The sequence below is a fragment of the Mercenaria mercenaria genome, chromosome 2 (genome assembly GCF_021730395.1).
Source record: "Mercenaria mercenaria strain notata chromosome 2, MADL_Memer_1, whole genome shotgun sequence".
NCBI classification, from domain to species: Eukaryota; Metazoa; Mollusca; class Bivalvia; order Venerida; family Veneridae; genus Mercenaria; species Mercenaria mercenaria.
In genome coordinates this window covers 83865832-83880179 of record NC_069362.1, presented here as the reverse complement: position 1 = coordinate 83880179, position 14348 = coordinate 83865832, and the positions used below count along the sequence as shown (strand labels likewise).

Genomic DNA, 14348 nt, shown 5'->3' with positions numbered 1-14348 from the left:
ATTTTTAGACCTACTGACCTAGTTTTTGATGGCACGTGACCCAGTTTCAAACTTGACCTAGATATCATCAAGGTGAACATTCTGACCAACTTTTATAAAGATCCCATGAAAAATGTGACCTCTAGAGTGGTCACAAGCAAAAGTTTACGGATGCACGGACGGACGGACGACGGACGCCGCGCGATCACAAAAGCTCACCTTGTCACTTTGTGACAGGTGAGCTAAAAATCTGCACAAAAAGATTTTAATGTATTGAAAGAAGCTATAAATATTCTTTTATTAGCAAACAAGAGGGCCATAATTGCCCTAAATTGCTCACCTGTCATCATTGCACTTAAGGACAAGAAGGTCAAAAAATAATCAAGATCAAATGAATCATGAGAAAATATAGTTGAAATTTTCTTAAAGGTACAGATATGTCAAAATACACCTATAAATTAGAGGTACCATCCATGTTGTACCACAGGAAAGTGGTCTCGGTTTTTCCCTATGGCCAATAATAAAAAAGTTACTAAATAAGCTATTTAAAGTAACATAAAAGGGAAGTAATTAAAAAAAATTTATTGTAAGTGAACAAAAGAAGGGTCTGTCAAATAAAAACAAAAGCACTGCAATGCAACGCAAATGCAGAGCAATATACACACAAAACAAAGTCATATGACCTTTGACCCCTAAGTGTGACCTTGATCTTAAAGTGAGCCATCCTAAACATGTGCTCTGCACATTGTTTCTATGAGGTGAACATTTGTGTCAGGTTTCTTTGAAATCCTTCAAGGGGTTCAAGAGTTACAGAGCGGAAGTGAAATTGCTAACCAACAGACAGACAGACAGACGGACACCGAGGCGATACCATAATATGTCCCTTAGGGCGTATAAAAAGGAATCGAGATCTTATGGTGATACAAGTTGTGTGCAAGTATGGTTAAAATCAAATCATAAATGAAGCCGCTATTGTGCAGACAAAGTCAAAATAGCTAATTTTGGCCCTTTCAGGGGCCATAACTCAGAAACCCATTATGGGATCTGGCCAGTTCAAGAAAGGAACCAAGATCTTATGGTGACACAAGTTTCTGTGCAAGTTTGATTAAATTCAAATCATAAATGAAGCTGCTATTGTGCAGACAAGGTCAAACTAGAAAATGCTTTTGTAAAAAAGCACATGTCTCCCCCAATGCAAAGTCCTATAGGCAAGAAGTTAATAGGGGTCAGGTGCGAAAGTCAAAGAGACACTGATGGTTGGCTGCAATAGGGATCATCTACTTGGCATGTCCAGTCATCCCGCTAAATTTCAACACTCTTGGCCTAGTGGTTCTCAAGTCACTGTTCAGGCTCCTGTGACCTTGACCTTTGATCAAGTGACCTCAAAATAAGTAGGGGTCATCTACTCTGCATGTCCAATCATCCTATTAAGTTTCAACATTGTAGGTCAAGTGGTTCTCAAGTTATTTCCAAAAAAATGATTTTACATGAACAGGCCACTATGACCTTGACCTTTAATAGACTGACCCCAAAATCAATAGGGGTCATCTACTCTGCATGTTCAATCATCCTATGAAGTTTCAACATTCTGGGTCAAGTGGTTCTCAAGTTATTGATATGAACTGGTTATCAATGTTCAGGCCTCTGTGACCTTGACCTTTAACAGAGTGACCCCAAAAAGATTAGGGGTCATTTACTCTGCATGAACAATTATCCTATGAAGTTTCAACATTCTGGGTCAAGAGGTTCTCAAGTTATTGATTGGAAATGGTTTTCCATGTTCAGGCCCCTGTGGCCTTGACCTTTAACAGAGTCACCCTAAAATCGTTAGGGGTCATCTACTCTGCATGACCAATCATCCTATGAAGTTTCATCATTCTGGGTCAAGTGGTTCTCAAGTTACTGACCGGAAATGGTTTTCAATGTTCAGGCCCCTGTGACCTTGACCTTTCACAGAGTGACCCCAAAATCATTAGGGGTCATCTACTCTGCATGAGCAATTATCCTATTAAGTTTCAAGATTCTGGGTCAAGTGGTTCTCAAGTTACTGACCGGAAATGGTTTTCAATGTTCAGGCCCCTGAAACCTTGATCTTTCACAGAGTGACCCCAAAATCGTTAGGGGTCATCAACTCTGCATGACCAATCATCCTATTAAGTTTCAAGATTCTGGGTCAAGTGATTCTCAAGTTACTGACCGGAAATGGTTTTCAATGTTCAGGCCCCTGTGACCTTGACCTTTAATGGAGTGACCCCAAAATCGATAGGGGTCATCTACTTTGCATGTACAATCATCCTATGAAGTTTCAACATTCTGGGTCAAGTGGTTCTCTAGTTATTGATTGGAAATGGTTTTCCATGTTCAGGCCCCTGTGACCTTGACCTTTGATGGAGTGACCCCAAAATCAATAGGGGTCATCTACTCTTCATGACCAACCATCCTATGAAGTTTCAACATTCTGGGTTAAGTGGTTCTCTAGTTATTGATCGGAAATGATTTTCCATGTTCAGGCCCCTGTGACCTTGACCTTTGATGGAGTGACCTAAAAATCAATAGGGGTCATCTACTCTTCATTATCAATCATCCTATGAAGTTTCAACATTCTGGGTCAAGTGGTTCCCTAGTTATTGATCAGAAATGGTTTTCAATGTTCAGACCCCTGTGTCCTTGACCTTTGACGGAGTGACCCCAAAATCAATAGGGGTCATCTACTCTTCATAACCAATCATCCTATGAAGTTTCAACATTCTGGGTCAAGTGGTTCTCTAGTTATTGATCGGAAATGATTTTCAATGTTCAGGCCCCTGTGACCTTGACCTTTGACGGAGTGACCCCAAAATCAAAAGGGGTCATCTACTCTTCATGGCCAATCATCCTATGAAGTTTCAACATTCTGGGTAAAGTGGTTCTCTAGTTATTGATCGGAAATGGTTTTCAATGTTCAGGCCCCTGTGACCTTGACCTTTGACGGAGTGACCCCAAAATCAATAGGGGTCGTCTACTACAGCAGCCCTACAACCCTATGAAGTTTGAAGGTTCTAGGTCAAATGGTTCTCCAGTTATTGCTCGGAAATGAAGTGTGACGTACGGACGGACGGACGGACAGATGGACGGACGGACAGGGCAAAAACAATATGTCTCCTTGGGGAGACATAAATAGCTAATTCTGGCCCTATCAGGGGCCATAACTCTGGAACCCCTTAAGGAATCTGACCAGTTCAAGGAAAGAATCAAGATCTTGTGGTGATACAAGTTGTGTGCAAGTTTGGTTAAAATCAAATCATAAATGAAGCTGCTATTGTGCAGACAAGGTCAAAATAGCTAATTTTGGCCCTTTCAGGGGCCATAACTCTGAACCCATTATGGGATCTTGCTGGTTCAAGAAAGGATCCAATATCTCATGGTGACACAAGTTTTGTGCAAGTTTGATTAAATTCAAATCATAAATGAAACTGCTATTGTGCAGACAAGGTCAAAATAGCTAATTCTGGCCCTTTCAGGGGCCATCACCCTGGAACCCATAATAGAATCTGGCCAGTTCAAGAAAGGAACCAAGATCATATGGTGATACAAGTTGTGTGCAAGTTTGGTAAAAATCAAATCATAAAGCTGCTATTGTGCAGACAAGGTCAAAATAGGTAATTTTGGCCCTTTCAGGGACCATAACTCTGGAACCCATAATGGGATCTAGCCAGTTCAAGAAAGGAACCAAGATCTTATGGTGATACAAGTTGTATGCAAGTTTGGTTAAAATAAAATCAGAAATGAAACCATTATCGTGTAGACAAGAAATTGTGGACGGACGAAGGGCGATCACAAAAGCTCACCCTGTCACTATGTGACAGGTGAGCTAAAAACGAAGTTTAAGAACAGAAAATAACAATCTAACGGAAAAGTAACAAACACGGCTGCAAACCAGAAAGTAATACCACCACAATGCCCCTTTAGAATATCCCTCCATCACAGGAAATGAAACTAGAGCTGTCACAAGAGTGATGAATTACACCCCCACAATACGGCCTTGTCATAGAATTAAGCTAATGTCAAAGTCGGACCTCAAAATCAATAGGGGTCATCTGCTGGTCATGATCAACCTCCCTATTAAATTTCGTGATCCTAGGCCCAAGCTTTCTCAAGTGATCATCTGGAAACGATTTAACGGTTCCAGGTCACTGTGACTTTGACCTACTGACCTCAACATCAATAGTTGTCATCTGCTGGTCATGACCAACCTTCCTATTAACTTTCATGATCCTAGGCCCAAGCGTTCTCAAGTTATCGTCCGGAAATGTTTAACTGTTCAGGGTCACTGTGACCTTGACCTTTGACTTACTGACCTCAAAATCAGTAGGTGTCATCTGCTGGTTATGACAACCTCCATATCAACTTTCATGATCCTAGGTCCAAGCACTCTTAAGTTAATGTCCGGAAACCGTTTAACTGTTCCGGGTCATTGTGACCTTGACCTTTCACCTACTGATCTCAGTCGATCTTGACCTGTATTTTATGTTACATGTGTGTACCAAAAATTATTTAAATCTGTCAAGCCTTTCACGAGTTACTGTCCGGAAAACCAACAGACTGACAAGCTCACTTCTATATATGCCACTCCCACCAAAAGGTCGTTTGAGAGAGGTGTATGTTTTTGTTAGGTTTAACTTCACACCGAAGCAATTATAGGTCATATGGTGACTTTCCAACTTCGATGGTGGAGGAATAACCCAGGTGCCCCTCATTATTTCATCAAATGTGGGCACCTGGGTAGAACCACCGACTTTCCGTAAGCCAACTGGATGGCTTCCTCACATGAAGAATTCAACGCCCTAAGTGAGATTCGAACCCTCATCAATGAGGGGCAAGTGATTCAAAGTCAATGACCCTAATCACTCGGCCATGGAAGATGTGTACGAGCTTCCATTAGAATCCTGGCCTAATGATTTACAATTGAGGACAGTTCGTGTCACAAACTCTATTACATGAACCAATGATTGCAGTGTATATATTTTGTCTAAGTGCAAGAGTATATAAATCTGAAACGCAAGGATTGACATTGGAAAAAAAAAAAAAGTCTCCATGGTGATCATATGCATGAAGTTTGATTGGGATCCCTTTAAAAACCCTTTAATTTGATAATTACATCATGTTTTAGTTTTATGAATACCCTATGCAGGACTATCATTTAACTCTTTCTCTGTTAAAAGGTTTCCTGGAATTATGCCAGTATGCAGCATTGTCACTGGTACTTGGCACTGTTCTAATATGTAGAAATGTTCTTGTAATGCAAACAGGAGGCATAAAAATGCAATTTTGAGAGCTGATGCAATGCATATGCAATATGGCATTTCATTCAAGCCTGACAAAATGGACCAAATAAACAAACAAGGCTAACGATAATCAATAATTTACCTTGCATTCCCACAAGTGATTAAGTGATTCAGTAAGGTACAATGTATATACCAGTTTCTTACTTGAACTAATAGTATGTATTTATTTTAGTTTAATCACTATCCACACATAATTCCATTTCAACTTAAAGACTTAGCACAGGTTGGGGTTTCATCTTTCTTCATACCACACCAATATTTTCTTTAAAGGTTTACCTTTATCTTGTGTTAAATCATCCATTCTTAATAGCATCTTTTTTCTGCAGGAAGGACAAGGGAATATCTTCACCTTTTCTAAACACCTTTCTTATACACTGCATCCTTGGGTTAGAAATACAGGCTCGAGTACAAGCTTAACAAGTTTCACATATGCTTAAGATTTTATTACATACTCTTACATGCATATAATTTATCCTTGTGAAATCAACACATTATGAGAGTCACATTTACACAGTCAATTACACAGCATATATATATAACAAGACATAATTTCATGATGCCTAATGATATTGGGGTACACATCAACATAAAATATAAACTTGGGGTAAAAATTCAGTATAAGCTAATTTATCACAGGTAAAAATTTCAAGACTGAAACTAAACCATTACAATGTCTTTTTCTCTCATTTTCTTTTTTTTGTTTGGCTGTTACCGATGACTCTTAAAATTACTAAAAATCCAAACTGATGGATAGGCCAAATTTGCAAGAACCTATAAATAATTCAATAATTTGTTAACATATCATTTTTTTCTCTCGAAAAATTAACAACTGAAGATATAAATATATATGCTGAGAAAGCATTAAATCTGGTTTTGCTTTTCTTTCTTTTCGGCGATATGTTTCTGTTAACTGGTATCTTGCATCAAAAAGTGAAACTTCATAAACTGAGTGTACGCTTTTACACAAATTGTAACATTATGCTGCATTTTTACACCAAGAAAATGACAGAAGCAATCCAAAAATTGCTGAACTAAAAATAATGTTTCTACTTCTAAAGATCTACTTCATAAAATGATCAGATCATAAACTTTTTTTTTCTGCTTATAAGTCATACAAAATTTTAACAAGTTTAATAAGTTCATTCTAAAAAAAAAAAAAATCAATTCAAATTATCAGCTTAACACATGAAAAATGTTTTTTTTTTAAAACTAGGGAGCACATTAAGGTTTGTACCAGTAATGACAATCTGCAATTTCTATTCAATTACATGTTCTGAGCTCTCTCGGCTTGTGCTGAAAGGCATGTGCTTGTATGACTTACTCTTGTATTCTAGAAAGGATTTTTACGAGTTTTTGCCAGTGCTGGAAAATCTGGTCTTACACCCCAGTGTGCAAGATGACTTTTGTGCTGTAATTTATGAATGAATGTGTAAATCCATACACTACTGTTATAAAATAATGATGAAATGAAAATCATTCATTTTATTTGATTTCTTCTATTATGTGAAGAATACAGATGCAAGAAAAAAAATCTTAACACTGGTAGTTGTGGATGGAAATATCTGGCTCTTGGGAAATGTTTCTGTTGTAACTAGCCTCATTACAGCCTAAACTGGAACCCGATATTTCAATCTGCAACTTCAACCAGAGAAAGATTCTAATAACTTAAATGCCCGAGAATGGGGAAATGGCTCACAGAAATTGCTGATTTTCAATAGTGACACTACCTACTATTACTTTAAATAATGTACTTCTGTAGTCTAGTTCTTCACTAATTTTACAACGAAAAAAAAATGCAAATTTATGGAAATGATATATCTGGTTTGTCCTTACCTAACATCTATTTCGTTCCTGTCTCTTTATATCAAAACAACTGCTGAGAAATCAAGAATAAAGTAGTCATATACAATAACAACAACAACAGAGTCTTAAATAATCATAAACCTGACTGAAAATGATTTATGTCTGCAAGCTGGGTGGCAGTGCAAGTTACACATTCTTTTTTTTTGGAAATAAATCTATTTAGGTGTCAATGCCTCTTTTTGTGTCATAAAACTGGACTAACAAAAATATAGACAGCAAATTTAAGGTACAGAGCATATCCATTTTGCTGGAAATAAGACTTAAGTGTTTGGTAAGGACGAAAACAGATGATAAAATGTCGTACCAGAGCAAAGCTACTGTAAAAACTATACATGTGACCACACATAACATAAACTGATTGTATCCAAATAGGTAGTCTTAATATTATCATTCACAAAACTACCATTTATCTCTTTCAACAGTGCATGCTTTTCCCAAAGATACCCTATCTGCATTTTTTTGCTGAGTTCAAGGTCACTCACCAGGTACCCAGTTTTTTCAACAGTTTTGCACTGATCTGACTAAATGTGTAATACTTACAGCAAGGAGAAACAATAAACAAAGAGTTTGAGCAGAAGCAAACTAGGGTATCTATGTTGGCAAAAATACTGCCGATGCCTAATCATAAAAAATCTGTACATAACAAAGCGACACTTCTTTTTACATTTTTTTCTGAATTTTCTTCAAAAATTCAAATATTAACAATTAAACAAACATGAAGCACTTATGAATAAAACTGACAACAGACATTTTTTCAACAAACCTACAGGGTGTATATATATTTATACAAAAAGTGCTCATCTAAAATAAATGTCAATATTAACATATCTATCACATATCTTGATTTTTAATAGAAAATATATTTTCCTTTCTTGACGAAACTGTCAACAAGATTATTTCTTTTTTAAGTACCAGTAGTATAGTAAACTAAGAAAACACCAGGAAGAAGTGCACCTTTAAACAAAACTGCTAATTCATTTATCAACTGAGTAAGAATGGGGAAAAATGCATTATTTTTTATTTGCTTTTAAATTAACTTCCTTTTTATTTGTGAAATACAAAAACTTGAAAATGATTTCTTAGGTCTTATTCACAAGACTAACTAAATAAAACTGTTTATCTTAAATACTCTAAAAACTAACCTAAGTCTGAAAAATACATGGTCATTTATTTGACACATGAAAAACCAATGTTATTTATAAAAGGAAATAAACCTGTGCATACATGAGTGAAAAATTACTCCAAGTGTAACAAAGTAGAGCAAAATATAGGTGTATAATAATGTATCAATAATCAAAATTAAAACACTGCAGTCAAATAATAACCAAAGATTTTTTCTGAACTGCAAACTCTCACAGGGTTTATCTAACAATGATACTGGCAAAACATGGGGTATATGCATTTCATTTAAAAATCCAGCTTTTACAATGCAATAGAAACAACAAGAGCATGGCCTGTGGATGCCAAGGCTTATCTATAAGTGCTTGACATAATACAACATGATCGAAAAGAGTTATGGTTCTTGGCCTTCTTACTCACCCATTGATGATGACAAAGTATAGCTTCAAAGCTCTAGTATTCATGAATAGTTGACCTAAACAAAACATAACCAAGAAATACAAATTATCTAAGTTAAAAAGGGCCATAATTCTGGCAAAAAAAGCAAGAGTTATGGTTCTTGACCAACTTTAAACTGTGTTCAAGAAAAGTAGACCTAAACAAAACCAAGAAATTCCAATTTTCAAAGTACAAAGATGGCTATAGTTCTGAAAAAGTACACATCAGATGTGGTACTAGGCCTACATACTGGCCTAATTACAAACAAGTGTGCAAAAATTCAAAGCTAAAACTCTAATAGCGTTTAATAGCACCTAAACAAAAATCTTAACCATAAAATTCAAAATTTTTATGAACAAAACGGGCCAAATTCTGAAAACATGCAGGCAAGAGTTATGGTTCTTGGCTTACTTAATGATCTATGATAAAAGAGTGCAAAGTTCAAAACCTATAGCTCTTACCATTTTTTGAAAAAAGTGGACCTAAACATTTTTTTTGAAAAAAAAGGCCAACATCATTGTCAAGTGACAAGAATGCCTCATAGATTTCTTTTCCAAGCCAGATGAGCTAAAATGTCTACCAATCAAAATGGTTTTAGATTTTAGGCCTAGGTTACATGAGAACATCTATGTAGTGAAGTAGAACTTTTGGAAATAAATATATGGGCCGTTCCAAAACCTGTATTAGTGACATGATATAATTATTGCATAATAAGTAGTTTAAAATACTGGAAAATCATTGTTTTTCTTATGTTCATGCAAAAACTAGAAACAAGTACATGTATATTGCAATACAGTTACCTTAGGGAAATCAAGTTCTTCCATATAAATATTATTTGTGTTGTCACAGCAATGAAAAATTCCAAAGCACCAGTGCTTCATGAAAATATAGGTGTATGTTAAAAGGCCCCTGATGAAACCAAAAATATACGGTTAAGTTATTTTTCAGTAAAGTTATTTTTACCTGTTCCTAAATATTCAAATGTATGATGTTTAGTAAGTGATATGCAAAATGTGTTGCATTAATGACTTGAAATATACGCCCCATGCATGGCGACGTCATACCACTTTCATGACATTCTTAACATCACATCTCAAAATGCCTTCAGTGACTTATTTAATCACTGTAACTCTTAAATAGTGAAGATAAGTAGATTTGAAAAGTAAAAGAATGTTCTTCACAAAATTTTATCTCAATTTTTTATTTTTTGTCACTAATATAGGTTTTCTCATGGAACGGCCCATATATATCTAATTTTACCCTTCCTTCAAAACATCATAATGAAGTTTATCAGTTATTCTTTGTTTAACCATTATCATGGACCTCTTTCAAAGACAGACAAAGCCATTCAAAACAATAAAGGTAATTATCCTTTAACAATCTATAAAATAAGACAAGTATCCTTGCTTAGTCTTTGCAAGTCAACTAAATATCATACAAACAGCCATCTAAATTAATGTACAAATTAGTAAACATATAAGACTTTAAATACTTCCATATATGCTACTTCTTGTGAAAACATATATCTTCTATCTCTTACTACAGGCCATAATGAAAACAAAAATTATGAAACATCAAAAAATTACAAAACTGGTTTCACCACTAAGAAATTTCAAAATATAGACCTAAATAAAAACAACTCAGGATACAAGTCATAAACACTGATAATCTACATAATTATACATCTTACGTACAAACTGAAACAAGTAAATCTGAAGTAAAAAACCTACTAATAACTTCCTTGTTCATTTTCATGTACATAAAATGTGTTATACACTTCCATATACAGGTACACGATGTATATACTTCTCTATGTTTACATAATTTGTCTACCTCTCTACATATGATTTTTTAGCTGGTTTTAGTGTCACACCTATACAATTAATGTCTTATAGCAACTTTTTCAGCTTTTGATGGTGAAGGACACAAGGTGCCCCTCCAAGCATTGTTTCAGGTATGGGTGGCCACCTGGGTAGAACCACTGACCTTCAGTAAGCCAGCTGGGAAGCTTCCTCACAAGCAGCATTCTACGCTCCAAGCAAGGTTCAAACCCACATCACAGTGAAGCCCGTTTTTCTAAGTCAGTTACGGCCACAAAGGCTCATCTCTATTCATGTACAAATGATGTGTATACTTCTCTATGAACGTTCACAAAACGTAAACACCTCTGTAAATGTACACATAATGTACATACCTTTTAATATATGTACACAAGATTTATAAACCTCTCTATTAATGTACACAATGTATATACCACTCTATACATGTAAATATGACGTATATACCTCTCCATACATGTAATCTTTCTATACATTTACACCCTACATTTACACCCCTGTATACTAGACTGATTATCCAGTATAACTTATGCATTAATCAAATCTATGAAAATGGGTACACAAAAACTTAGTTTATGTTGGGTGTTCACAAATGAAATGAATAATCTATGTATTCATCAGATATCAAACTACAACAGTATCATTGTGCACTGTTTGGGTTTTGATGTGTTCTTGTAACTTTATTCTATGTAAAGCGCCTTTGAACGTGTTCATGAAAAGGGCACTATATAAATCTGGTATAATATAATATGTAATGATTCCCCTTTCACACTATGAAACTATTAATTAGTTCATGAAAAAATACTTCCTGAATTATGCATATATTTTGGTAACAAATACAACTTTTTCTCTGTACCCATCAGGCAAAGTCCAGTTAAAATTCAAATTAATGTGTAGACACACTAACAAAGTGTAAACATATTGTGTAGACATACTGACTCAATGAAAAAAACATTAACGTATAGACAAACTGTCACAATGTAAACACATTCTGTACAAACACTGACATAGTGTAAACATATTGATAGAGTGCGTATAGCACATATTTTTTGGTTTTCATATGCTCTGTGCTGCACATTGGTCATATCTAAGCTATATTATTATTCCCTATATCTATATAGTAAATTTTCTCAGATATAATGTTTTGGTGAGAAAAATATGTATGACGTTTCCTAACTGCCTATAAGAAGGTATGACAATGCTGAAGAAGAATACATATTAAGTTATTGTTAACAATATTCAGTGGTAAACTTGAATAATTTGTGCCAATAGTCAATCTGAATTTCAGACACATTGAAATACTTTGATTGACTGGGATGAGGTATCTTATCATATATGTACAACATTTTTTTATCAAGAATTAAATACAAGTTATCACCAAAAGGAACATACTGCATAACAACAGCTTGTTGAGAAAGCCTTGTAATGGCACAATAATTTATATTTCGATTTTCTTTTTAATTTTGTTTTCCAAGAAACACAATAGTTTAACAAAAACAAAACAAAAAATCACCACTCGGCAAAAAAAATCAAAATGTAAAGGAAAAGACGACAAAACAAACCCTTCACAAACAAACTAATGGGCTCTATTAAAATTTTAGTAGAAGGGAGACAAAATATAATCCATGTGGGGTCTACAAGCATTGTTAACAATTATACAATGTTTCATGACAGTAACACAGTGTTTCATGCGGATAAGCTCTGCCTGATCCCATCTGATGCCGGACCTACAAAGTCTATCTTAAACTGGTTCTATGTTAGACAGAAATAGCAGCATCTTACTATCTGGATGATAAGTGATCACTTATGAAAAGAAGACACCAGTCAATGAATTGAAATCTCCAAGACAACTGTCACCATCTAACGATATTCCAATTTTTCTCACGGATGACAAGAAATAAAGTTGTGTATCAGTTAATGTTTGTGATCAATACATCGAACATAATTTGCCGGAAAAAGTCCACACGCTTTGGTTCGACAATTTTGTCCTTTCCACCAATTTGGATCGATTTCATCATCAATAATGATTTCATCTCCTTTCTTAAGTTGTACTTCGCCTGATTCTTGGGGCTGGAAGTCGTACAGTGCACAAGCTTTCCTCTGAAAAAAAAAGAGAAGACGAATTCAGTTGTTTTTGCAAAGCCTGCACATATTGACACTTCTACTGAAACACTGGGCAAGGCCACTGTGCAAGGCTAGTGTTTTCTTAGAAAACATGAAAAAGAGCACTTGTATGAAATTACTCTGAGTCAAGCCAGTGGTATAAAAAAAAAGATAACAAATTTTCCCCTGCATATAGAGACTAGCAATGTGTCCATGTGACACAGATGCCCCCACAGTGTGATTTTAGGATACTGAAATATGAATCCAGTGAGTTAGGTAGAAGACAGTTTTACAATGGAAAATACATACAAAAGTTACAGACAGGAAAAAAAAACTAGAATGATGTCAAGATTGTATGACACATGCCATCTGAAAAATGCTTGACAGAATAAACTATAAAGTCAAAAAAGAAGGGATTGCAGAAGTCTGACATGACATTCAGAACTATACTTCATGCTGATAAGGAATTACAAGTTCCATTTGAATTGAATGGGAACTGTAGGAGGAATTGAGTGCATAAGGTATAAGTGTAGTAGTGTTATGGCTAAGTCCTAAAAAGAGCATAACTCAAAAATAATATTCAGATATGAAAGTCAACACAATATGCTCATGTCCACTTAATCCACATTTCATCTGAATTCAAGATTGAATTGACTGACCGTAAAGATGTTTAAGTAAAAATGTTGACAAAAGGCAGAGTTATGAAACTTGATATGTAAATTAACATTATGTTCTTAAAAGTTTCTGTAAAGTTTCTCAATACATGATGTTTCAGATATATTAAAGGAAATATTAATTTCTGGACATTTTCTAAGTGGAAAGGGTGAATAATTTTGTCAAAACAGAAGTCAGAGTTATGGGACCTGCAAATGAACTTGACTTATAATTCTTATAACCTGTTTTGAGGTTCCAGTGCAATATATTCATTGGTTTCAGAGATATTCAAAGGTCAATTTTGTCGATAAGAAGAGTTATTTCGTCAGAAGAATTGCCAGAATAAATAACTTCATGAGCGAATTTACATATAATGTTCTTAATTTTTGTGTGTAAAATTTTAACCGAATCCGTGAACATATTTCTGGGAAGCTGGGGCTGTGTGCAAACCATAAGTCCCCCTCAGTGAAACACCATTTGGGCACTAAAAGGTAGACTGGAAACTAAATGCTGAACTACCCAAAGTTGTCGTTTACAAAGAGGGAAGTTGTAAAAACTGAATAAACAGGGATGTAAATTAGGCATATTATTGACAATTTTTGCACTTCAAACAAGCAAAAGCATATTAGTAATCATCGCTAGTTAGTCAATAACATTGCTTTTGTAGCAGAAGTTAAATGGCAGTAAAAACAAATAAAACTAGAGTTGTCACAAGAGTGACAAATTATACCCCCACAATATGGCCTTGTCACAGAACTAAGCCAATGTCAAAGCCGAACTTGCTTGACCTTTGACCTACTGACCACAAAATCAACAGAGGTCATCTGCTAGTCATGATCAACCTCCCTATGAAGTTTCATGATCCTCCACCCAAGCGTTCTCAAGTTATTGTCCGTAAAAGGTTTAAATGACCTTTGACCTTTGGAACTCAAAATCAATATGGGTCATCTGCTTGACATGACCAACCTCCAGATAAAGTTTCCTGATCCTAGTCCCAAGCATTCTCAAGTTATTGTCCGAAAACTGTTTA

At 35.3% G+C, this 14348-nt stretch overlaps 1 protein-coding gene across 5 annotated transcripts in view; it reads right to left on the bottom strand.

Annotated features, from left to right (window-relative positions):
* Nucleotides 1-5731: 5731 nt before the first annotated feature.
* The window catches only part of LOC123564441 (growth factor receptor-bound protein 2-like), a 54777-nt gene continuing 46160 nt past the window's right edge, over nt 5732-14348 (bottom strand). For all 5 annotated transcript variants that reach the window (XM_045358039.2, XM_045358042.2, XM_045358038.2 and 2 more), the window contains one exon: nt 5732-12661. In XM_045358039.2, the coding sequence (XP_045213974.1) occupies nt 12476-12661 (186 nt within the window). In that variant the 3' untranslated portion in view covers nt 5732-12475. The remainder of the gene's footprint in view (nt 12662-14348) is intronic.